General features: G+C 42.1%; 2 protein-coding genes across 7 annotated transcripts in view; one reads left to right on the top strand and one right to left on the bottom strand.

Moving 5' to 3' along the window:
* Window positions 1-12463, bottom strand: part of LOC131823652 (adhesion G protein-coupled receptor E2-like) — a 51266-nt gene extending 38803 nt beyond the window's left edge. Inside the window, exons 1-4 of one of the 4 annotated variants that reach the window (XM_059160246.1) lie at window positions 12260-12463; window positions 11528-11626; window positions 5030-5083; window positions 4602-4721 (exon numbers count right to left, since the gene is read on the bottom strand). In XM_059160246.1, the coding sequence (XP_059016229.1) occupies window positions 4602-4721; window positions 5030-5075 (166 nt within the window). In that variant the 5' untranslated portion in view covers window positions 5076-5083; window positions 11528-11626; window positions 12260-12463. Of the gene's footprint in view, window positions 1-4601; window positions 4722-5029; window positions 5084-6784; window positions 6961-11527; window positions 11627-12259 lie in introns of those variants that run through there. The other 3 variants (XM_059160249.1, XM_059160245.1, XM_059160248.1) reach the window with 3 other exon arrangements.
* Window positions 12464-13298: 835 nt separating this feature from the next.
* Window positions 13299-23403, top strand: part of LOC131823656 (endogenous retrovirus group K member 13-1 Env polyprotein-like) — a 36118-nt gene continuing 26013 nt past the window's right edge. Inside the window, exons 1-2 of one of the 3 annotated variants that reach the window (XR_009350630.1) lie at window positions 13309-13709; window positions 19964-20000. Coding sequence is in view for 1 of the 3 variants with exons in the window: in XM_059160260.1 (XP_059016243.1) it covers window positions 15419-16342 (924 nt within the window). In the remaining 2 variants the exon portion in view is untranslated. The other 2 variants (XR_009350631.1, XM_059160260.1) reach the window with 2 other exon arrangements.

Raw genomic sequence — 23403 nt, 5'->3', positions numbered from 1 at the left:
TAAAGTCCTGAAAAAATTAATAAGACTAAAAAACTTGAATACCTAGACTATTGGAAAAGAAAGGAGAAAAGACCCAAATTAATAAAATCATTACTGAAAGAGGATTGATCCAACCAACACCAAAGAAATACAATTATAATAACATATTATCTGCAACTATATGCCAACAAATTAAGTAAACTGGAAGAAATTGATGCATTCCTAGAAACATAAAAACTACCAGAACTGAAACAGGAAGAAAATAGAAAACCTGAACAGACCCAGCAAGGAAATTGAAACAGTAATCAAAAAATGTCCCAAAGAACAACACTCCAGGGCTGGTAGCTTCCTTTGGGAATTCTACCAAAGATTTAAAGAAGAAATAATACCTATCTTCTAAAGCTGTTTCAAAAAGTTGAAATGGAAGGAAAATTTCTAAATTCTTTTAATGAAGCTAGCATTACCTTGATCCCAAACAAGAAAAAGACCCCACCAAAAAAGGAGAATTGCAGACCAACGTCCCTAATAAACATGGATACAAAATTCTCCCCAAGAACCCTCCTATGCTGTTGGTGGGAATACAAGCTGGTGCAGCCACTCTGAAAACAGTATGGAAGTTCCTCAAAAAGTTGGAAGTAGAGCTACCCTATGATCCAGCAACCACACTACTGGGTATTTGCCCTAAAGATAAAAATATAGTGATCCAAATATAGTGATGCACCCGAATGCTTATAGCAGCAATGTCCACAATAGCCAAACTATTAAAAGAATCTAGATGTCCATCAACATATGAATGGGTAAAGAAGATGTGGTATAAATATATATACAATGGAATACTATGCAGCCATGAAAAGAAATAAAATCTTGCCATTTGAAATGATGGAAGAGTATCATTCCTTGATACCTCAAAATGGATCATGCCATGATACCAAGGGTATCCTGGAAGGGTATCAATGATGTAGAGGGTATCATGCTAAGCAAATAAGTAAATCAGGGAAAGACAATTATCTGATCTCTCTGATGTGAGAAATTTGAGAGGCAGGGAGGGGGGTCCTACGGGGTACAGAGGGAAAAAAATAATAAGAGACTCTTAATCTCATGAAACAAACTGGGGATTGCTGGGAGGTTGAGGAAGGGGTAGGGATAGGGTGGCTGGGTTATAGACATTGGGGAGAGTATGTGCTATGGTGAGTGCTATAAAATGTGTAAACCTAATGATTCACAGACCTATACCCCTGGGGCAAATAATACATTATATGTTAATTAAAAATATATATATTCTCCCCCCCAAAAGAAATTCCCCCCAATCTACTGACCAATAAGATCCAACAGTACATTAAAGGATTATTCACCACAACCAATGGGATTTATTCCTCAACTGAAGTGTGGTTCAATATGCATCTATCAGTCAATGTGTGATACACCAGATTAATAAAAGAAAAGAGAAGAATCATATGCTCCTCTCAATGATTGCAGTAAAAGCATTTGACAAAGTACAAGATCCTTTCCTGATTAAAACTCCCCATGGTATAGGGATAGAGGAAACATACCTCAATATCATAAAAGCAATATATGAAAAGCCCATAGCAAATATCATTCTCAACAAGGAAAAACTGAGAGCTTTTCCCTTAAGATCAGGAACATGACAAGGATTCCCACTCTCACTACAGCTGTCCAACATAGTACATGAAGTGCTAGCCTCAGCAGTCACTCAGAGAACAAAAAGAAATAAAAGGCATCCAAATTGGCAAAGAAGTCAAACTCTTTTTTCACAGATAACATGATACTTTATGTGAAAAACCCAAAAGACTCCACCCCCAAATTACTAGAACTCATACAGCAATTCAGCCAAGTGGCAGGATATAAAATCAATACAGAGAAATCACTTGAAATTCTATACACTAACAGTGAGAAAGAAGAGAGAAATTAAGGAATCCATCCCATTTACAGTTGCACCAAAAACTATAAGATACCTAGTAATAAACCTAACCAAAGAGGCAAAGTATCTGTACTCTGAAAACTACAGACCACTTATGAAAGAAATTGAGGAAGACATTAAAAAGTGCAAAAACATTCCATGCTCATAGATTGGAAGAAAAATATTGTTTAAATGTATATGCTACCTACAGCAAACTACACACTCAATACAATCCCTATCAAAATACTATCAACATTTTTCACAGAGCTGTAACAAACAAACAATTTATATTGAACCAGAAGTCCCTGAATAGCCAAAGAAATGTTGAAAAGGGAACCAAAACTGGAGGCATCAAAATGTCTGACCTCAGGTTATACTACAAAGCTGTAATCATCAAGACACCATAGTACTGGCACAAAAACAGACACATAGAACAATGGAACAGAGTAAAGAACCCAGAAATGGGACAAAGCAGTAAAGAATATTCAATGGGAAAAAGACAGTCTCTTCAACAAGTGGTGTTGGGAAAATTGGACGGCCACATTCAGAAGAATGAAACTGGACCACTTTCTGACACTACACACAAAATGGATGAAAGACATAATGTGAGATAGGAACCCATCAAAATCCTAGAGGAGAACACAGGCAACAACATTTTGACATCTGCCACAACTTTTTCTAGACACTTCACCGAAGGTGGGGAAAACAAAGGCAAAAATGAATTATTAGGATTTCATCAAGATAAAAAGCTTTTGCAGAGCAAAGGAAACAGTCCACAAAACCAAAAGACAAGTGACAAAATGGGAGAAGATATTTGGATAAGGAAGATGTGGCCCATGTACACTATGGAGTATTATGCCTCCATGAGAAAGGATGAATACCCAACTTTTGTAGCAACATGGACGGGACTGGAAGAAATTATGCTGAGTGAAATAAGTCAAGCAGAGAGAGTCCATTATCATATGGTTTCACTTATTTGTGCATCATAACAAATATCATGGAGGACATGGGGAGATGGAGAAGAGAAAGGAGTTGAGGGAAATTGGAAGGGGAGGTGAACCATGAGAGACTATGGACTCTGAAAAACAATCTGAGGGTTTTCAAGGGGTGGAGGGTAGGAGGCTGGGGGAACCAGGTGGTTGGTATTGGAGAGGGCACGGATTGCATGGAGCACTGGGTGTGGTGCAAAAATAATGAATACTGTTACACTGTTACATAAAAAAAATTTAAAAATTTTAAAAAAGATATTTGCAAATGTCTTATCAGATAAAGGGTTAGTGCCCAAAATCTATAAACAACTTATCAAACTCCACACCCAAAAAAACAAATAATCCAGTCAAGAAATGGGCAGAAGTCATGAACAGATATTTCTCCAATGAAGACAAATGGCCAACAGACATATAACAAAATGCTCAACATGACTCAGCATCGGGGAAATACAAATCAAAACCATAATGAGATACCACCTCACACCCATCAAAATGGCTACAGTTAACAACTCAGGAAAAGACAAGTGTTGGTAAGGATGCTGAGAAAGAGGAACTCTCTTATACTGTTGGTGGGAATGCAAGCTGCTATAGTATGGAGGTTCCTCAAAAAGTTGAAAATAGAGCTACCCTACAACCCAGCAATTGTACTGCTAGGTCTACCCCAAAGATACGAATGTAGTCATCTGAAAGGGCATGTGCACCCCAATGTTTATAGCAGAAGTGTCTCCCATAGCCAAGATAAGGAAAGAGCCCAGATGTCCATTGACAGATGAATGGATAATAAAAGATGTGAGATAGATAGATGATAGATATATCTAAAAAAAATTTAATCTTGTCATTTGCAACAACATGGATGGAACTAGAGGGCATTATGATAAACAAAATAAGCAAAATAAAATCAGAGAAAGATAATTATCATATGATTTCACTCAAATATGGAAGTTAAGAAAACAACAGAGGAGGAGAGGAGAAGGGAGAGAAAAAACAAGATAAAATCAGAGAGACAAATCATAAGAGACCCTTTATCATAAGAAACAAACTGAGGGTTGCTGGAGGAGAGAGGGTGGGTATGGGGTAAATGCATGATGGGTATTAAGGAGGGTATGTGATGTAATGAGCACTGGATGTTATATATAATTGATGAATCACTGAACTCTACTTCTGAAACTAATAATGCAACATATGTTAATTAATTGAATTTAAATAAAATAAGATTTTTTAAAAATTTACTTTCCCCCAAATGTTAAATGGAACATAGATACTTAGAAGAGAAAGAAAATGTAAAAAAATGAAAATAAAATCACCCATAAGTCCACTATACAAACTACCGGGAAAATTTAGGGTATTTTTTTTCTTAACTTTTCAAAGGTATCAGGAATAACTATTCCCAGTAAGCTCCTACTAGATGAAGTCTAATCTTCCAGGCACTGGTTGATTGTTCTCTCCTGTTTCTTCCACTTCTTCCTTTCCTTGTGCTATGAGAATAATCACAGTAATAATAGCAGTAACCATGATAAATAGCTTGTGTTTGACAGTCTGGTCTGTACTAGTCTTCACCTGTTCTTCACACACATGAATTTTAAATCTTACTCCATCCATGGGGGGTAGGTACAATGATTGTCTGCAATTTACAGACAAGCAAACTGAGGCACAGAGAGAACACTTCTCCCCCCACACCCAGCTCCATGCCCCACCACCATCCCAAGCCCCTGTACCTTCACAGATCTCCAACAAGCTGGTGAAGATCACCCCAGATGAAGAATTGAATCCTGGAGAGCAGCGACAGGCAGTGGCATTGGCACATGTGGAGTTTGGAGGGCACCAGCGAGCACAATCTGTAGAGGCAGATGTTGTGGGGACAGAGACCATAGTCAGAAGGACGAGTCAAGAAATGGATGGAGTCAGCAGCCAGCTGGGGGAGGGAGGTGAGTTGGAGGAAGGAGAGGGATGGCTGCCATTGAAAGAGGAATGGACAGAAAATTCTGGACATTTGGGGATGTAGAAATAGTCTCTGTTATCTCCAGAAGACCAGAACCTCACCTGAAGATATGCCCGCCTTTTTCCCCTTGTTCATTTGAGGACCCAGACCCTTTCATGCACTCCCCAGCTTCTGTCACCAGTTGGGTTGGCTGGGCAGACTCACCACTAGTCTTCTGGGCTGCAGCTCTCAATGGCAACAGCAGCAGCATCAAGAGTCCTGGAGCAGAAAAAAACAGAGAGATGACAAAGAAACATGATGGAGCTCCAGTTTCAACCCTTGTCCTCAGGGCCATTTCATCCTAGAAAGTGGCTCTGATTCTGTAGCCCATGGCCCTCCCAAGGCTCTAGTGATTCATGAAGATTTGAGAACCAGTCTTCTACCCTCCCTCTCCTCAGACTCCCTGAGGAGTCAGTCACTAACAGGCACCATCATGCAGCCTCAGAACTACAGGTAAGGGCACAGAATATACAGAGGCGATGTCAGGGACACAACACAGAAATTCCAGCCTCTCCCAATGGAGGGGTTAAATACTTTGCTAGTAAATATTTATTTATTTTAGAGAGAGTAGAGAGAGCACAAGCTGGGGGAGGGGCAGAGAGAGAGGGAAAAGCAAACTCCCCACATAGCAGGGAGCCTGACACGGCTCAATCCCAGGACCCAGGGACCACGATCTGAGCTGAAGGCAGATGCTTAACTGGCTGGGTCACCCAAGTACCATGGAGAGAGTAAATCTTGAAGTACAAAGTCCACAGGTTGGTGTACTCTGCCCATAGCCAGGTCCTATTTTCTCTGGCAATGGCAGAAATCTACCTTGAGGATTTCTCTTCCAGGATGACTTCCCCCTGTTTAACCCACATATTTTGGGGCACACAAGAAGAACATGGGTTTGGGAGTCAGCCAACTCCAAGTCTGAGTCCCAGCTCACAGTCGTACTGGATGGGTAGGGAGCCCTAGCATCTCAAGACAGGGAGCTGATGACAGGTGAGGGGTAGGAACTATCACACTAGCAGTTGGAGCCACCATCTCCTGGTTAAGTGGCTTCTCCAGGTGCAGCAACCATGGCTTCTCTGGTTCCTTCAAAGTGAGCTCCTGGCTGTCCTACAGTGTCCTGGGGGCACAGCCTTTCCCTTTATCTCTTAATCTGGTCCTGACTGATGAGTCACTGAACATGCTTCATGGTATTGGAAACCACTGCAGGTGTGAAGGAATCTGTCCTACAGGCAACCACCTGATCACCTGTCAGAGTCTGTCATTCCACTCATGGGAAGCATGATGCTGCTGTGAAGGTGGTTATTTAAATGAGATTAACAGTGAAATCAGTAGACTCAGTAAAGCAGACACTCTGGGTGGGCCTCGTCTAATCAGTTGAAGACCTTAAGCGCTAAAAAGACTGACCTCCTCCAAGAAAGAGAATTCTGCTTCTGACTGACTTCAGACTTAAGATCAACATCAGTGTCCTTGGAAACATCCATGGGGTTCCAGCCTGCCCTACAGATTTTGGAATTTCTAACTTCAACAATCTCATAAAACAATTTCTTAAACTAATACATTTTTCTCATCTGTCTATACCCACACGCATACACATACACATATACACATCTTTATACAAATATGTAATATGCCAAAACTTGGTTCTGTTTCTCTGGAGAACGAGGTCTCATATAGGCCAGAAAATGAGAAAGCTCTGATAAGTTCTAAAAATTGCCCTAGAAGTAAGTTCCACCTACTTTCTTCTTTGAGAATTTAATATAATTAATAGCATTAAAACTTTTTCCTTGTTTATCCTTACAGAGTGAAAAAAAGAAGAAGAAATAGAGCAAAAGCTAGAAATAAAGCAAAGAGCAGAGATAATTCTCAAACTGGATAGTTTCTGCGTAGCTTTAATTGTCCTATCACCATTGTTGTAATTCTGCCTACCTGGCAGCAACCATAGATGCCCGTTCCTCATGGTGCAGACACCAGCGAGCCCAGCCATGGAGGATACCATCTGGTCTTGGTCTGGGTGTGCTGAAAAGACTTCCTTTTTACTTATCTAGATGAGCTACTTGGTAAACTGCTAGTCTGGATGCTTCCTTGCCCTGTGTTTCCCTATCATGAACATCTCTGAAACTCACACTTCTCTTTTTAAGTATTTCCTCAGCCTTTCTAGTATTTCTGGGAAAGCCTCCTTAATGGTTTCTACCTTTTTGATATAGGAAGACCTCACAAACAATTTTCTATGAAGATAATTCCACTAGTGTTTTGGTCCCTAGAGATCTATGGTTCAGACTGAACAGATCGTTTTTTATCTAGGTTATCTATTCAAAGACTTCTTTATTTCTAAAGTTTTATTTTGAAATAAACAGAGATTGACAGTAAGTCTCAAAAACAATACCTAGAGGACCCTTCCCTGGCTTCCTGCAAAAGATACATTTTATGTATTTATGTATTTTTATGTAATAATCAAATATGCAAACCAAGAAACTGACATCAGCACAACACATGTACAGTTCTGTGACATTTTATCGCACATGTGGATTCCTGTAACTGTCACTGCAATAAAGCAGATAAAGATCCCATCACCACAAGCTCTCCCTCATGCAACCCCAACATCCCCAAACCCTGGAAGGTATTTTTTTTTTAATCTTATTTTATTTTTTCAGTGTTCCAAGATTCATTGTTCATGCAATACTCAACACAGTGACATTCACATTCATTGATAAAAGAAAATATTATTTATATGTTTTAAAAGATGAGGAAAAATTACCTCCAAATATTTCACTAGTGTCTGTGATAGAATTATGGTAATTTCCTTTGTTTGCAGTCTTTACATTTTCTTTGTTTTCTCCATTTTCATGTGTATCAGTCTGTGAGTGCTGCATAATAATAGGTTATTAATGAGAAGGTTTAAACCACAGAAATTTGTTTTCTCAAACTGTTTCTGGAGGCTGCGTTCTAAGGCCAAGGAGATGGCAGGGTTGGTTTCTGGTGAGAGCTCTCTCTTGGCTTGTAGATGGCCACCTTTCTTCCTGTGTCCCCACACAATCTTTTCTCTGAGTGTGGAGAGAAGTGGGTTAGGGGAGAGAAAGAGGGAGGGAGGGACAGAAGTTACAAGCCCTCTAGTTACAAGCCAGAGATATTCACGCTGCATCCCCCTGGCAACATGCCAGCACTGCCCCCTCCCCACCACTTTTCCTCTGGCCCATATTCTCTTGACAAAGTGCTTCTGTGCTGCTCCCAGGACTGAGGACTGAATGTCCCACAATCTTGGAGGTCCCTCTCCAATACCCTCAAGCCTGTACCTGTTGTACCTTTACAACCCATCATGGGATTGCTGAAGATCTCCCCAGAGGGAAATATGAATCAACATAACGGCAACAGGAAGGGGCCCTGAGAGATATGGAGTCAGAAGGGCACCTCCAACCGCAGACACTGTTGGGATGGAGACTGTGGTCAAAAGCCCCAGGGAATGCAGGATGCCAGCTGCCTGCTGGGAACCAGAGAGCGGAGGAGGGGAAGGCTAGCTGCTCTTGAAAAGGAAGAATTCAGGGAACATTAGGTATTTGAGGAGGAAGAAAGTTTCTCTCATCTCCAGAGAAAGAGGAAGAGGTTCATTCACAGAATAAGCCTCCTCTCCCTGGCTCTCCCTTTGCAGTGAAGGAACACAGAGCCCAGGCTGGCATGCCCTCCACCGCTCATGGGGCCAGCTGGCCAGGCTCACCTCCAGGGTTCAGGGCTGCAGCTCCCAATGGCAAGAGCAGCAGCACAGACAGTCCTGGGGCAAGAAGGGTGGTGAATGAAAGGAGTCAAACCCCAACACAACTCTTATCCCCATGGCCACTGCCTCCACACTAGGTGGCTCTGGTCCTGCAGCCCCCAATTTTCTGGCAGAATTCTGGAGGCTCCCCAGACCAGGCTCCCCCGCTTTGCATGGAGTCTTGGGCTCAACCTCTCCTCTCCATCTCCTGGGACTCCCTGAGGAACCAGTTACCAACAGCCACAAGCCCCCATAGTACCGCAGGTGCTACCAGAAAGGAGACAAAATATATGCAGACAGCTGATGCCATTTGCAAAACTTAAAAACCAACCTCGGTCACCTGGGTGGCTCACTTGGTTAAGCATCTGACTTTAGTGTGGGTCATGATCTTGGAGTCCCTGGATAGAGCCCCAAGTAGGGCTCCCTGCTCAGCAGGGAGTCTGCTTCTCCATCTCTCTCTGCCCCTGCCCCCGGCTCGTGTTTGCTCTCTCAAAAAAATAAAATCTTTTTAAAAGACAAGAAGAAGGAATGGAAGAAAATAAAAAAGGAAGGGAGGGAGGAAGGAAGGAAGGAAGGAAGGAAAAAACAATAACCTCTCCAGCAGAGGGGGTAAATTCTAAAGGAGAAATTCCTCAGTTGTTCGGTCTGCCATTGCCCAGAGCTAGACCATAATAGAAATCTGCTTCCTCTTTCAGGATTCCTCTCCCTAGAGTACTGGTCTCCCTGTTCCAGGACATACAAGTGAAGAGTGGGTTTTGAAATCAGCCCCAAATTTGAACTCCTCACTCCTCCCCTTATATGGGGCTTTAGCTTCACCACTTAAATCTTGAATCTCGGTTTGCTCAATTGTAAAATGGGTATAATGAAATTGACAATAGAATGTCATTATAGAAGTGTGCTTTCAGGACTGAGATGTTAAAATAGCAAAAAGGAAAAGCAGCCTTTCCTCTCTCTAAAATTTTTTCTTGACCTGAGACACTCCTGCCTATGAGTCACACCCAAGGATCTAGCTTTTATGATTCTCTTTTCCTGGCTCTATCCTCACGTGGACAGGATACCTTCCTTTTCACAGGTTGCCCTTCTCCCTGGGAATGCTCCTGCCTTTCCCCATGTGGCACAGCATGACTTTCCATGGGTAAAATTGCACAACAAGATGGCCTGAGCTCAGGCCCCAGTTCTGATACTTTTCAGCTATGATATTGGGCAAGCTTCAATTTTTCATGTGCAAAATGGGAATTTTAAGAGTTCCTTACTCACGAGGTGAGTCCCTAACTATACACATGGAGGAGAGGGTCTGGCACATAGTAAGAGATTAATAAGTCTTGGTCTTTTGTTCTATCCTCCTGGGGTCCCTTTGTTACCAAGAAGTGCAGCCTGAATCAGTTATCTCCACTATGACTTCCTTCTTGCAGCACTTTATCATTTTGTTCACAAAGTAGTATATATTCTGTTGGGCTGGCAGAAAGAAAGGGCTACTTAAGATGGCAAAAGTCCCCGCCACAAAACCTGAGCTCAGACAGGAGAACAAAGACCCAAGCAGGAATATGAAAACCCTCCCGCCTGGGCTCCTGTGGACCAATGGGACCCTGACAAGCGGGAATCTGAGACCCCTGCCCCGGGCTCCAGTGGACCAATGGGACTCCATGAGCAGGCGAAATATCCATATAAGGGAAACTTGCTAAAAGACCCCTGAACTCCCCTGGAGGCCCCTTAAAAGCCCCCTTCTCCCTACATCAGCGCGACTTCCGCCACTCTGCTTTCCAGAATCCGGAACCTCGCCCGAGGGTGCCCACCTCCTCCTGGGGCAACTTTCCCGCCTCCCCCTCTCCTGAGCCCTGAAACTTCCCCGGAGAGTGTTTTTAGTAAATCTTGCCTTGCACCCACTTTGCCTGGTGTTGTGTTTATCTTGCTGGAAAAACTTTACATATTATCTGAAAAGGAGATGTAAGGATCTGGAAGTGAGACCATCCTGGACTCACCAGGTGGGCTCTAAATCCAATGACCGGTGTCCTTATACAGAGAGGGAAGGACACAGTACAGCTCGCAGAGGGGAAGGCCACGTGGAGACAGAAGCAGACCTTGGGGAGATGTGGCTGTGGTACCTAGGGTACCACTAAATCAGGGGTCTCGATCGGATGGGGGCCCCCTAAATATGAGGTGATGATTGGGTGGACGCTGGGGTTGCAGGTGGTGACAAGAATCCACCTGAAGCAGAATAAAGGTGATAGAAGTTTATGGAATACACCACAAGGGAACAGTGGGCAAGACAGCAGAGGAGAGGCTGTCACGAGGCACTGGGTGGGGGTCGTTTTTAAAGGGGGAAGGGGAGGCGGTCTGGCGACATATGGAATCTTCCCTTTCTTGGGAACTGTGCCTGGTTGCAAGTAGCCCGTTGGTCAGTTAGAGCCTGCAGATAGTCTGACGGGCCTGTCTTCAGCCAGGGGGACTCTGTGGCCCTTTCTGCATCCTGTACCCAAGCCCATTGACCTAACAGCAGCCTCTACTAACACAACATAATAAAAAAAATTTAAAAATAACATAAAATGAAGCATTATACAAATTAAATTAAAAAATAAAAATAAAAGCAGCCTCTAAGGCGACCACAACCCGGGGGGCATCTGGGGCCCCCAGAGCTGGGGGAGGCAATGAAGGACCCCCTACCCCCACCCCACCCCCACCTTACCCCTCCCCCGCAGAACCTTCACAGGGACACTGGCCCTGCCAGCACCTGGATTTCAGACTTCTGTTCTCCACAAGTGTGAGAAAAGATGCTTCTGTTATTTTTGTTATTTTAGGCCAGCCAGGTTGTGATGATTTGTCATATCAGCCACAGAAAACTAGTACAGTCCAAAATTTGGATCTGAATCTAGGATATCGGCTCTGGAGCCAGCCTGCTTGGCTTTAGGTCCTATTCTATCGCTTACCTTCTGTGCATCCTTTAGGGCCATGGAGCTTTCTTCGGCCTTAATTTCCTCATCCATAAAATTGAGCTAAGAGCAGCACTTCCCACACAGGGCAGCTATCTGTGAATTAAATCAGTGATACTCATTAACCACCCAGGACAGTAACTGCTACGTAGTGTGTGCTCCCTAAGTCCCTAAGTGTTTTCAGCCATTAGTAATGGCAGCATGAAGACAGTAACCTAGGTATTACAGTTTGAAATCTGCTTCTTTTCAGCTATGGATGAAATCAGTCATGACTGACTTTGTACCCAATAATCTATTCCACGTTTTTCCTTTCCAGATTGAAATTCTAAGCTCCTCAAGGAATTTCTTTTCCCTTCTCTCATTATAGCCTTTCCTACAATATGCCACCCAGAGCCTCCTATATGGGATGTGATTTTACATTTGGTTTACAGGGTGGTCTCTGGAGTGTATTCTATGTAAACATCTAAGCTTTTAAACTCCGTGAAGGCACTAGCTTGGCTTTCTCTTGCTTTTACAACCTCAACAGCATTTAGACCAGTCTTTAACAGGTGGAAATTACCCAATCAACACAGCTGCTAGTCAAAAATTGCATTTCCCATAGCAGGCTATAACGTAAGTGTCCTCGAAATCAAGAAACAAATTAGAAAGCATATACTGAGCACCTACTGTGTGTTAGCTACTCCCCCAGGCACTGGAGAGAAAAAAAGTCATAGAGAAACTGTATCTGACCTGTCAAGGAGCCCCGCCTCGATTTTGCACTATTGTCCAAATTATCCAATGGCCAACATCTGATCTTTCTTAACGCATCTGGGGAGTGAGAGGTTAGAGTTTTATGGAATTTCAGCTTAATAGCAATAATCACATGCTGCTCCCTGAGGGTGCACGGGAGAAGAATGTGGCACAAACAAGTCAGCTGCAAGAGAAAGGGAGCAGCTGTACTGTTTCTACAACAGTAGAAAAGGCTGTTGCCCCGAACAACTCCTCAGTCCGGCTTTTATTGGATAGAAACAGCAATCAACAGAAGAGCTGAAGAAGGCCGAACATTAGTCATATGCCTTGTAGATAAACAAGAAAGAAGACAAACTATGTCTGGACAAGCAGTATAAAGTCTATAGTTGAACAAGCACATTCAAAGGACTTACCTAACTAGCCACAGGTGCTGGGGGGGGTAGATAATGGAAAAAATGAAGCAGGCCATGTTCTGCCTTGAGCTAGCGGGGCATCCCCTGCTGCTCCGCTTCAAGGCCATGTATCATCCTCTCCCCCAGAGGTCTGCTGCCAGTATGTGTTTTTCTTTTTTTCTTTTTTTAAGATTTTATTTATTTATTTCACAGACAGAGATCACAAGTAGGCAGAGAGGCAGGCAGAGAGAGAGGGGGAAGCAGGCTCCCTGCGGAGCAGAGAGCCCGATGCGGGGCTCGATTCCAGGACCCTGGGATCATGACCTGAGCTGAAAGCAGAGGCTTTAACCCACTGAGCCACCTAGGCGCCCCAGTATGTGTTTTTCTTAAGGCTATATGCTACTGCCCCTCGGAACAATTTGTTACTTAAACTATAACCCCTGGAGGATTTTACTAGTTGCCAAGCACATTTAGAGATGGCCTTAAGAAAAACATATACTGGCAACAGGTCTTTGGGGAGAAAGACGATATACGACCATGAAGCTGGGCAGCTGGGGATGCCTGGCTCGCTCAGGGCAGAAGGCCGCCTGCTTCAGGGAAGCCGAGCACCAGGAACGCCCCAGTCAGCTCAGGGTGGAACGAAAACCGCCTGCTTCCCTTTTCCCTCGTCGCTCCTTTCTCTTCCCAGAAGTGCTCGTTGTTAGTTAGATGAGTCCTTTGAATGTGCTTGATTAACTATAAACTTTATCCTCCTTCTTGTGTGCAAGACGGGATTAACGTGTGACCTTCATCAGTCCTTCTGTTGGCTACTGTTTTCTATCCAGTAAAAGTGAGACTGTGGAGTTGCTCCTGGCAGCAGTCCTTTTCGACTGTTGTCCCCTGCTCCCAATCTCTTGCAGCTGACTTGTTTGTGCCTAATTCTTCTCTCGTCGCCGACTGGAAGCGGCAAGTGGCGCCCGAACAGGGACCGGGGCCAGACCAGACCTGATCTGATCAGAAATAAAACAGGAGAAGAAGCCCCAACGTGAGTTTTGCATGGCCGTTCCTTTTTCCCGCTGGTGAGTTGTGGGCAATTATCGCAGGGTATGGGTAATCTAGAGAGCCCTTACGTGTGTTTATTGAGAAGGCTCTTGAAGGTGGGAGGAGCAAAAGTCAGCGAGGGTCAACTTCTGGAGCTTTTAAAGGTAATCAAAGAACATTGCTCCTGGTTCCCTATATTAGGACTTTAGATTTACAAACATGGGAAAAAGTAGGTCACGAGTTAAAACTTTCATATATGAAAGGAAAGCAAATTCCAGTCACTATATGGCCTACTTGGACCCTCATTCGCTCCGTTTTGGAGCCTTTACAAACCACTGATTCGGAGAGCGATAATGTTCAGGAGAAACTAAAAAAGAGGAACCTGAACATGCCATCCAGGAGGAGAAAGAAACTATTAAGGCTACCAGAAAGGAATATAGAAAGGAGGAACCTCCTCCTCCTTCTCCTCCAGTAACAGAACAAAAGATGCCCATGTCACTGTTGCCGTCGGCTCCGCCGTTCTATAAGAGGGCACCATTAAATGAAAAAGATGGAAAGTACATGCTATCGGCTGTTCAGAAAGGCCTCCTTGAAGCACAGTGAGCGGGAGACCTAGATGCTTTGCATTTTAATTTCCCGGTTATTATTACAGAACATGTCGCTCCAGGACATGATCCTAACAACCCTAATGGTGTCTATGAGGCCAAGCATGAGCAATTTCCCTTCAAATTGTTGAAGGAACTAAAACAGGCAGTACAAAAATATGGAGCTAATTCTCCATTTACAACGGGAATTATTCAAGGCATCGCAGAAGGCAATCGACTTATTCCGACGGATTGGTCATTGCTAGCAAGAACAGTTCTATCTCCAAGTGAGTTCTTGCAGTTCAAAACATGGTGGCAAGATCAAGCAGAAATAGCAGCTGCCCATAATAGAGCTCATAACATTCCTATTTCCATGGAACAGCTCATGGGTCGTGGACCATGGGCCCAGGGTCAAGACCAGATATTAATGAATGATCAAGCTGTTGAGCAGCTCTGGCGTTGCTGTTTGAGAGCATGGGAGAGAATAGAATCTCAGGGAGATAAGTGCTCTTCTTTTCAAAAGGTGGTACAGGGTCCAAGGGAGCCCTATACTGATTTTATTGCAAGATTACAAGAGGCTGTCAAAAGACAGATAAATAATATTGAGGCTGGGGGTACCATTATGCAACTGTTGGCTTATGAGAATGCTAATTCTGATTGTAAGAAGTTGCTAGCACCCTTTAAAGGCAAGGGAACATTGACAGATTATATTAAGCTATGTCAAGGAGTAGGAACAGAGACCTATAGAGCTGATTTGTTAGCTCAAGCAATGGCTGCTCTGACCACAGGAAAATTTAAAGGACAGTGTTTCAACTGTGGGCAAACAGGGCACAAATATTAATCTTACTTTTGGATATCAAAATAGGCCAATATGTATCGGCAGTCATTCCAGCTGCCTTGTTCCTGGTGATCAGAGATGGTTGGTGGACCTTCCTACTAATAATTACTTGACTAAAGCTCAGTTACATTTACTTTCCATTAAAGGATTCCAAGCCTACAAATATCGGGGTCCTAGCTATAACGCAGCACCCCCTATTCCCAAATGCAAACCAGCGCAGATGTGGTCAGATGAGGGAATTTGCCCTTTATAGAAGGATTGTAGAGCAGCTCACCCCAGTATTCTTATTAATGATTCCTACGGAATTGTATGGGACTGGTCCCCTATGGGGATGGCAGTCACCAATTGCACTAGGGAACCCTGCTGCCCTCATCAAAAGTTAATATGGCAAGTTTTTGATGATCCCATTGTACCGCAAACCTTAGCTTCAGGAGATGCACATCTGGTGTGGCTTGGGCAAGGACTTTCTATGCCATCTCCTTTTGTTGATTATCATAAAAGACAAAAAAATTTATGGGAGGTTACTAATGCTTTAAGTCACGTAAGAGTTTGGAATGGCTCTTATATTCATCAGTCTAATAATTGTGCATTTTCTTTTTTCCTCATGGATGAAGAATGGGTAAGAGCTTGTGTTAGAGATCCCTATGTTTTTGTTATTGGCAAAATGACTTTTGTTCATAGTAATAAAGAAATAGACTATCTAAACTGTAAGATGTTCACCTGTGTAGATACGAATGTTTATAAAGACAATTCTATCATTCTTTTAGCTAGAAGAAGAATAGGCATTTGGCTACCGGTGAAACACCACCGTGTTTGGGAAAGTTCTCCAGACGTACATATACTTTTAACAGTATTGAAGAACTGGATTTATAGAACAAAAAGATTTGTTGGGTTACTTATAACAGCTATTCTAGGAATTATAGCCATTACTGCTACAGCTACCACTGCAGGAATGGCCTTGCATCAAACTGTACAAACTACACAATTTGTACAGAAGTGGCACGAGAATGCTAGCAAGGCCTGGAATCAACAAATGTTCATAGATCAAAAATTAGATGAACGTGTCTCTGATTTAGAGACAGCCATGATATATATAGGAGATGATCTTCAGAATATAAAGCTTAGACTTCATATTTTATGTGATTGGAATGTTTCTTCTTTCTGTGTTACTCCCATGCCTATAATGAATCAGAAGTATCTTGGAGCAAAATTCGCCGACATATTACTAACCATTATGGTGATAATCTAACCTTAGATATTAAACAACTTCAAGATACGATCCTAAGTATTACTCACTCATCATTACAATCTGTTCCAGGAGTGAGTTTTACTCAAAGAATTAATGATATTCTGTCCGACTTAAACCCTTCTACTTGGATCACACAAACTGGTCTCGGTGTTATAAGTGGATTGATTATTCTTCTTATTGCTGTAATGTTTCATGCTTAGTCCTCAGAAGCACGCGAAAATCCCTCCAACGACTGAAAAATCAAGAAGCTGCAAAATCAACTTTTCTACTTCTTCACAAACAAAAGGGGGGAGATGCTGCTGCCCCTCGGAAAAATTTGTTACTTAAACTATAACCCCTGGAGGATTTTACTAGTTGCCAAGCACATTTAGAGATGGCCTTAAGAAATACATATACGACAACGGGTCTTTGGAGAGAAGGACGATGTACGACCGTGAAGCTGGGCAGTTGGGGATGCCCGGCTCGCTCAGAGCGGAATGTCGCCCCTTCACAGAAGCTGGGCAGCTGGGGATGCCTGGCTTGCTCAGGGCAGAAAGCCGCCTGCTTCAGGGAAGCCAAGCACCAGGGAAGGCCCGGTCAGCTTAGGGTGGAACGAAAACCTCCTGCTTCCCATATCCGTTATCGCTCCTTTCTCTTCCCAGAAGTGCTGGTTGTTAGTTAGATGAGTCCTTTGAATGTGCTTGATTAACTATAAACTTTATCCTCCTTCTTGTGTGCAAGACGGGATTAACGTGTGACCTTCATCAGTCCTTCTGTTGGCTACTGTTTTCTATCCAGTAAAAGTGAGACTGTGGAGTTGCTCCTGGCAGCAGTCCTTTTCGACTGTTGTCCCCTGCTCCCAATCTCTTGCAGCTGACTTGTTTGTGCCTAATTCTTCTCCCGTTGACTGGAAGCGGCAGCTATATCTAAACGTGGTTGGTAACTAGTAGAATTTCCCATGGGCTATATTTTAAGTAATACATTGTTCTGAGGGACAGTTGCATTTCCCCCTTTTTGTTTGTGCAGAAGTAGAAAAGTCGATTTTTTTTTTAGAGATTTTATTTATTTATTTGAGGGAGAATGAGTGAGAGAGAGCATGAGAAAGGAGGAGGTCAGAGGGAGAAGCAGACTCCCCAAGGAGCTGGGAGCCTGATGTGGGACTCGATCCTGGAAGTCCAGGATCATGACCTGGGCCGAAGGCAGTTGCTCAACCAACTGAGCCACACAGGTGCCCCAGAAAAGTCGATTTTGCAACTTCTTTTTTTTTTTAAGATTTTAATTTATTTATTTGACAGAAATATCACAAGTAGGCATAGAGGCAGTCAGAGAGAGAGAGAGGAGGAAGCAGGCTCCCTGCTGAGCAGAGTGCCCGATGGGGGACTCGATCCCAGGACCCTGAGATCATGACCTGAGCTGAAGGCAGCGGCTTAACCCACTGAGCCACCCAGGTACCCGATTTTGCAACTTCTTGATCCATCAGTCATTGGAGGGATTTTCCTGTGCACCTGAGGACTAAGCATAAAAAGATTATAGCAATAAAAAGAATAATCATTCCACTTATAATGCCAAGACCAGTTTGTTTGATCCAAGTAAAAGGGTTTAAATTAGACAGAATATTGTTAATCCTTTGTGCAAAACTCACTCCTGGAATTGATTGTACTGATGATTGAGTAATGCCTTGAATAGTATCTTGAAGTTGTTTAATATCTGAAGTTAGATTATCACCATAATGATTAGTAATATGATGGTGAATTTTGCTCAATGATATTTCTGATTCATTATAAGCATGGGGAGTAATGCAGAAGGAAGAAACATTCCAGTCACATAAAATGTGAAGCCTAAACTTTATATTTTGAAGACCATCTCCTCTATATATCATGGCTGCTTCTAAATCAGAGATACTTTCATCTAATTTTTGATCTATGATCATTTGTTGATGCCAAGCTTTTCTAGCATTCTCGTGCCACTTTTGTACAAATTGTGTGGTTTGTACAGTTTGATGCAAGGCCATTCCTGCAGTGGTAGCAGTAATGGCTATAATTCCTAAAATAGTTGTTATAAGCAACCCAAGAAATCTTTTTGTTCTATGGACCCAGTCCTTCAAAACTGTTACTAGTACATGCATATCTGGAGAGCTTTCCCAAACATGGTGGTGTTTCACCAGTAACCAGATGCCTATTCTTCTTCTAGCTATGAGAATGATAGAATTATCTGTATAAACATTCTCATCCACACAGGTGAACATTTTACATCTGAGACAGTTTATTTCTCTATTGTTATGATCAAAAGTCATTTTTCCAATAACAAAAACATAGGGATCTCTAACACAAGCTTTTACCCATTCTTCTTTCATGAGGAAAAAGGAGAATGCATAGTTATTAGACTGATAAATGTAAGAGCCGTTCCAAACTCTTATGTGATTTCAAGTGGTGGTGACATTCCATAAATTCTTTTGTCTTTTATGATAATTAACAAAAGGGGATAGCACCGAAAGTCCTTACCCAAGCCAGGATAGAGGTGCATCTCCTGATTTTAAGGTTTGTGGTAAAATGAGATCATCCAAAACTTGCCATTTTAAGTTTCTTTTTTTTTTAAGTTTCTTAAACCTTTTTTTTTTTATTTTGTTTATTTATTTGACAGAGATCACAAGTAGTTCAATGAGAGGAGCAGGGTCCCCCAGTGCAACTGATGACTGCTGTCCCCTTAGGGGACCAGTCCCATGCAACTCCATAGGAATCATTAATAACAATACTGGGGTGAAAAGCTCAAAAATCCTCCCATAAAGGGCTAATTCCCCCATCAGACCACATTTGCATTTGTTTGCATTCAGGAATAGGGGGTGCTGCTGTAGTATAGCTAGGACCCTGATATTCATTGGCTAGGAATCCCTTATTGGAGAGTAAATGTAGCTGAACTTTAGTCAGATAATTATCAGTGGGAAAGTCCACCAACCATCTTTGATCATCAGGGATAAGACAACTGGAATGATTGCCAATATATATTGGTCTATTTTGATATCCTAAGGTAAGATTAATATTTGTGCCCTCTTCTAGAGGCAATCTAGGATCCAAAAATCCAGGTACCCATTTTGAGGCATTTAAATAAATTGGTATTATATCTTTTCTCCACTCTACTGGACGGAGTAGGGGAGGATTGGGTATATAAGCTCAGTAAGTAAAGTTATTTATTTGTGCATAACATCCAGGAAGACTTACGGTTACCGTGATGAGGGTCATCATATTACATCAGATGTAGAAATGGTAGTAGTTTTGATATGCTGTAAAACATATACTGTATATAAAGAATCAGATAACAGATTAAATGCAGAAGAAACATCTTGAAACAATGTAATAACCACCATTAATTCTGATTTCTATGCTGAGAGACTGGTAGTAGACATGACCTTCAAAGTAGGACCATAATAACAGGCTTTACCTTTGACAGAGCCATAGGAAAAGTTAAGTAGGGCATCTGTTATTGGATTTTTAGAAGTAATTTTTAGGAAGGACAAATGTAGTATGTTTTAAAAAGGAAATAACAGATAAAGAGGGATAATGAGAAGTGTTTCCAGTAAACCACTAAGGGCAATTTGCCAATTTAAATTATTTTGGAATGCTGTTTTAATTTGTGTCTTATTTATAGGCAGAACAATAATCTGTGGATCATTTCCCTGTATTTGGTGAGTTCTTTCTCTTCCGAATTGAATAATACTGCCGATATGGTCTATATATGTAGTGAGTGTTTTAACAGTACTATTTGGAAGAAAAATCCATTCTATGATTAGTTTTTTCTGAATAATTAATCCAGTGGGTGTATGAGGGGTATGAAAAATAAGATCTAATGATATCTTAGGTTGAACTCTGTCCGTTTGTATTGATTGAATCTGGCTTTCGACAAATTGTAATTCTTTTAAAGCCTCTTTTGATAGGGTCTTAGGGCTGTTTAAATTAGGATCTCCCTTTAAAGAGGCAAATAGATGCTGCAAAGCATAAGTGGGAATTCCAACTTTAGGTCTTATCCAGTTAATGTCTCCCAATAATTTTTGCAAATCATTCAAGGTTGTAATTTTATCTCTAGGGATTTGAACTTTCTGTGGTTTAGTTCTGTCCATAATGAACACCAAATATGAGAAAGGTGTGGTGACTTGTATTTTTTCCGGAGCTATAATTAGTTTGTATTTTTCAAATTATAATTGAAGCATTCTAAATGCATCCTGCAATTGCATGTTATCAGAGGCTGCACATAATATATCATCCATATAATGGATAAGATAAATCTGGGGAAATTGATTTCTAATAGGCTGTATAACTCTTGCCACATATTCCTGACAGATAGTGGGGCTATTTAACATTCCTTGTGGTAAAACTTTCCATTGATAGCGTTTGGCTGGTTTTTTTTTTTAATATTTTATTTATTTGTCAGAGAGAGAGAGCACAGGCAGGCAGAGACAGAAGCAGGCTCCCTGTCGAGAAAGGAGCTCTATGTAGGACTCGATCCCAGGACACTAGGATCATGACCTGAGCTGAAGGCAACCACTTAACTGACTGAGCCACTCAGGCATCCCTTGGCTGGTTTTTTTAAATTTACACTGGGAATAGTGAAAGCAAAACGGGGACAATCTTCCTTAGCAAGTGGTATATTATAAAAGCAGACCTGTACCCCTGGGGATAAAAATATATGTTTATAAAAAATAAAAAATTAATTAAAAAAAAAAGCAGTCCTGTAAATCTATGATAATTATTGGCCATTCGTGTGGGACTAGATTAGGCAAAGGCAATCCAGGTTGGAGAGACCCCCCCATGGTTGGATAACAGAATTAACCATATGCAGGTCTGTTAAAAGTCTCCATGTTCCTACATGGGGAGATGGAGAGGAGAAGGGAGCTGAGAGAAATTGGAAGGGAAGATGAACCATGAGAGACTATGGACTCTGAAAAACAATCTGAGGGTTTTGAAGGGGCGGAGGGTGGGAGGTTGGGGGAGCCAGGTGGTGGGTATTACGGAGTGCACGTATTGCATGAAGCACTGGGTGTGGTGCATAAACAATGAATTCTGTTACACTGAAAAGAAATAAATTTTTTTTTAAGTCTCCATGTTCCTGATTTTTTCTTAATAACGAAGACCGGTGAATTCTAAGGACTGTGAGATTCTTCAATATGCCCTTTTCTTATCTGTTACTCTACTAGGGCTTGCAAAGTAAGTAATTTCTCTTGTGTTAAGGGCCACTGCTCCACCCAAATAAGTTTGTCATTCTTTCAATTTAAATTAATGGGTTCAGGAACAGTGGCCCTCAGTGAAAAATCTGGGAATCCCCCTTAGGGGAAGCTATAACCAGAGAGGCTTCCCACTGACTTAGTAAATCTCGTCCCTAAAGGTTAATGGGTAAGTCTACTATATATGGCTGCAGATAACCCTTTTGACCTTCAAGTCCTTCACAGAAAAGAATACTGGAGCTCTGACACACATTGCCAGCCAGTCCTAATCCCATAATAGTATCAGAAGAGGAATTATATGGCCATTTTTTAGGCCAATGTAATGAGCTTATGATTGAGACATCAGCTCCAGTATCAATTAGACCTGAAAATTCCTTTCCTTCTATTTTAAGATGACAAATTGGTCTATCTTGATAAATTTTCTCAGTCAAATATGCTCCAGTTTTTCCAGTCCTTCCAAACCCATTGGAGTTTGTTGGTTTTTATTTTTTTGAAAGATTTTATTTATTTGACAGAGAGAGAGATCACAAGCAGGCAGAGAGGCAGGCAGAGAGAGAGGGGGAAGCAGGCTCCCGGCTGAGCAGAGAACCCAATGCAATGGGGGACTCAATCCCAAGACCCTGAGATCATGACCTGGGCCAAAGGCAAAGGCTTAACCCACTGAGCCACCCAGGTGTCCTCTTGGTTTGTTTTTAGAGTGACCCTAGAGATAGGGTAAAAGTAGCAACTGGGTAATGCAGTCTCCTTTTTGAAAATGGTATGGAGCCGCAGTAGTTAACATCACTGAAATTTCACCAGTGTAATCTGAATCAATAACTAGAGTGTGAACTAGTACTCCCTTTGAAGTAAGGCCAGATCTCCCCAAAAGTAACCTGGTGGTTCCCTTTGGTAAAGGGCCATAAATACTAGTTGGAATTTTAGCAGGAAGCTTGGCAGGCATTAAGAGATCATCGTTGGGAATGGAAATATCTAATCCAGCACTATCAGGCTCTCAAACAATGACACTGGAGCTGCTCAACAGCTTGATCATTCATTTGTACCTGATCTTGTACCTGGGCCCACGGCCCAACACCCATGAGCTGCTCCATGGAAATAGGGATATTACTAGCTCTGTTGTGGGCAGCTGCTGCTTCTGCATGATCTTGCCACCATGTTTTAAATTACAAGAATTCACTTGAAGATAGAACTGTTTTTGCTAACAGGGACCAATCAATCGGAATAAGTTGATTGCCTTCTGTGATGCTTTGAGTGATTCCCATTGTAAATGGAGAATTAACTCTATAGTTTTGTATTGCTTGTTTTAGTTCCTTCAGTAATTTGAAGGGAAATGGCTCATGCTTGGCCTCATAGATACCATTAGGGTTGTTAGGATCATGTCCTGGAGTGACATGTTCTCTAATAATAACCAGGAAATTAAAATGTAAGGCATCTAGGTCTCCTGCTTGCTGTGCTTCAAGGAGGCCTTTTCGAATGGCTGATCCCGTGTATTTTTCATCGTTTTCACTAAATGTGCCTTCTTATAGAATGGCGGAGCCGATGGCCGCAGTGCCATTTGCACCTTTTGTTCTGTTATTGGAGGAGGAGGAGGAGATTCCTCCATTATATATTCCTTTACGGTGGCCTTAATAATTTCTTTCTCCTCCTGGCTGGCATGTTCAGGTTCCTCTTTTTTAGTTTCTCCTGAACATTCATCATCGTTGTCCGAATCAGGGGTTTGTAAAGGCTCCAAAATGGAGCAAATGAGGGTCCAAGTAGACCCTATAGTAACTGGAATTGGTTTTCCTTTGGCATGCAAAAGTTTTAACTCATGACCTACTTTTTCCCATGTTTGTAAATCTAAAGTCCCTAATATAGCAAACCAGGAGCAAGG

This window comes from Mustela lutreola, chromosome 2 (genome assembly GCF_030435805.1).
Source record: "Mustela lutreola isolate mMusLut2 chromosome 2, mMusLut2.pri, whole genome shotgun sequence".
NCBI lineage: Eukaryota > Metazoa > Chordata > Mammalia > Carnivora > Mustelidae > Mustela > Mustela lutreola.
Note: the sequence above shows the minus strand (reverse complement) of the source record. Positions and strands in the feature narration are given on the sequence as shown.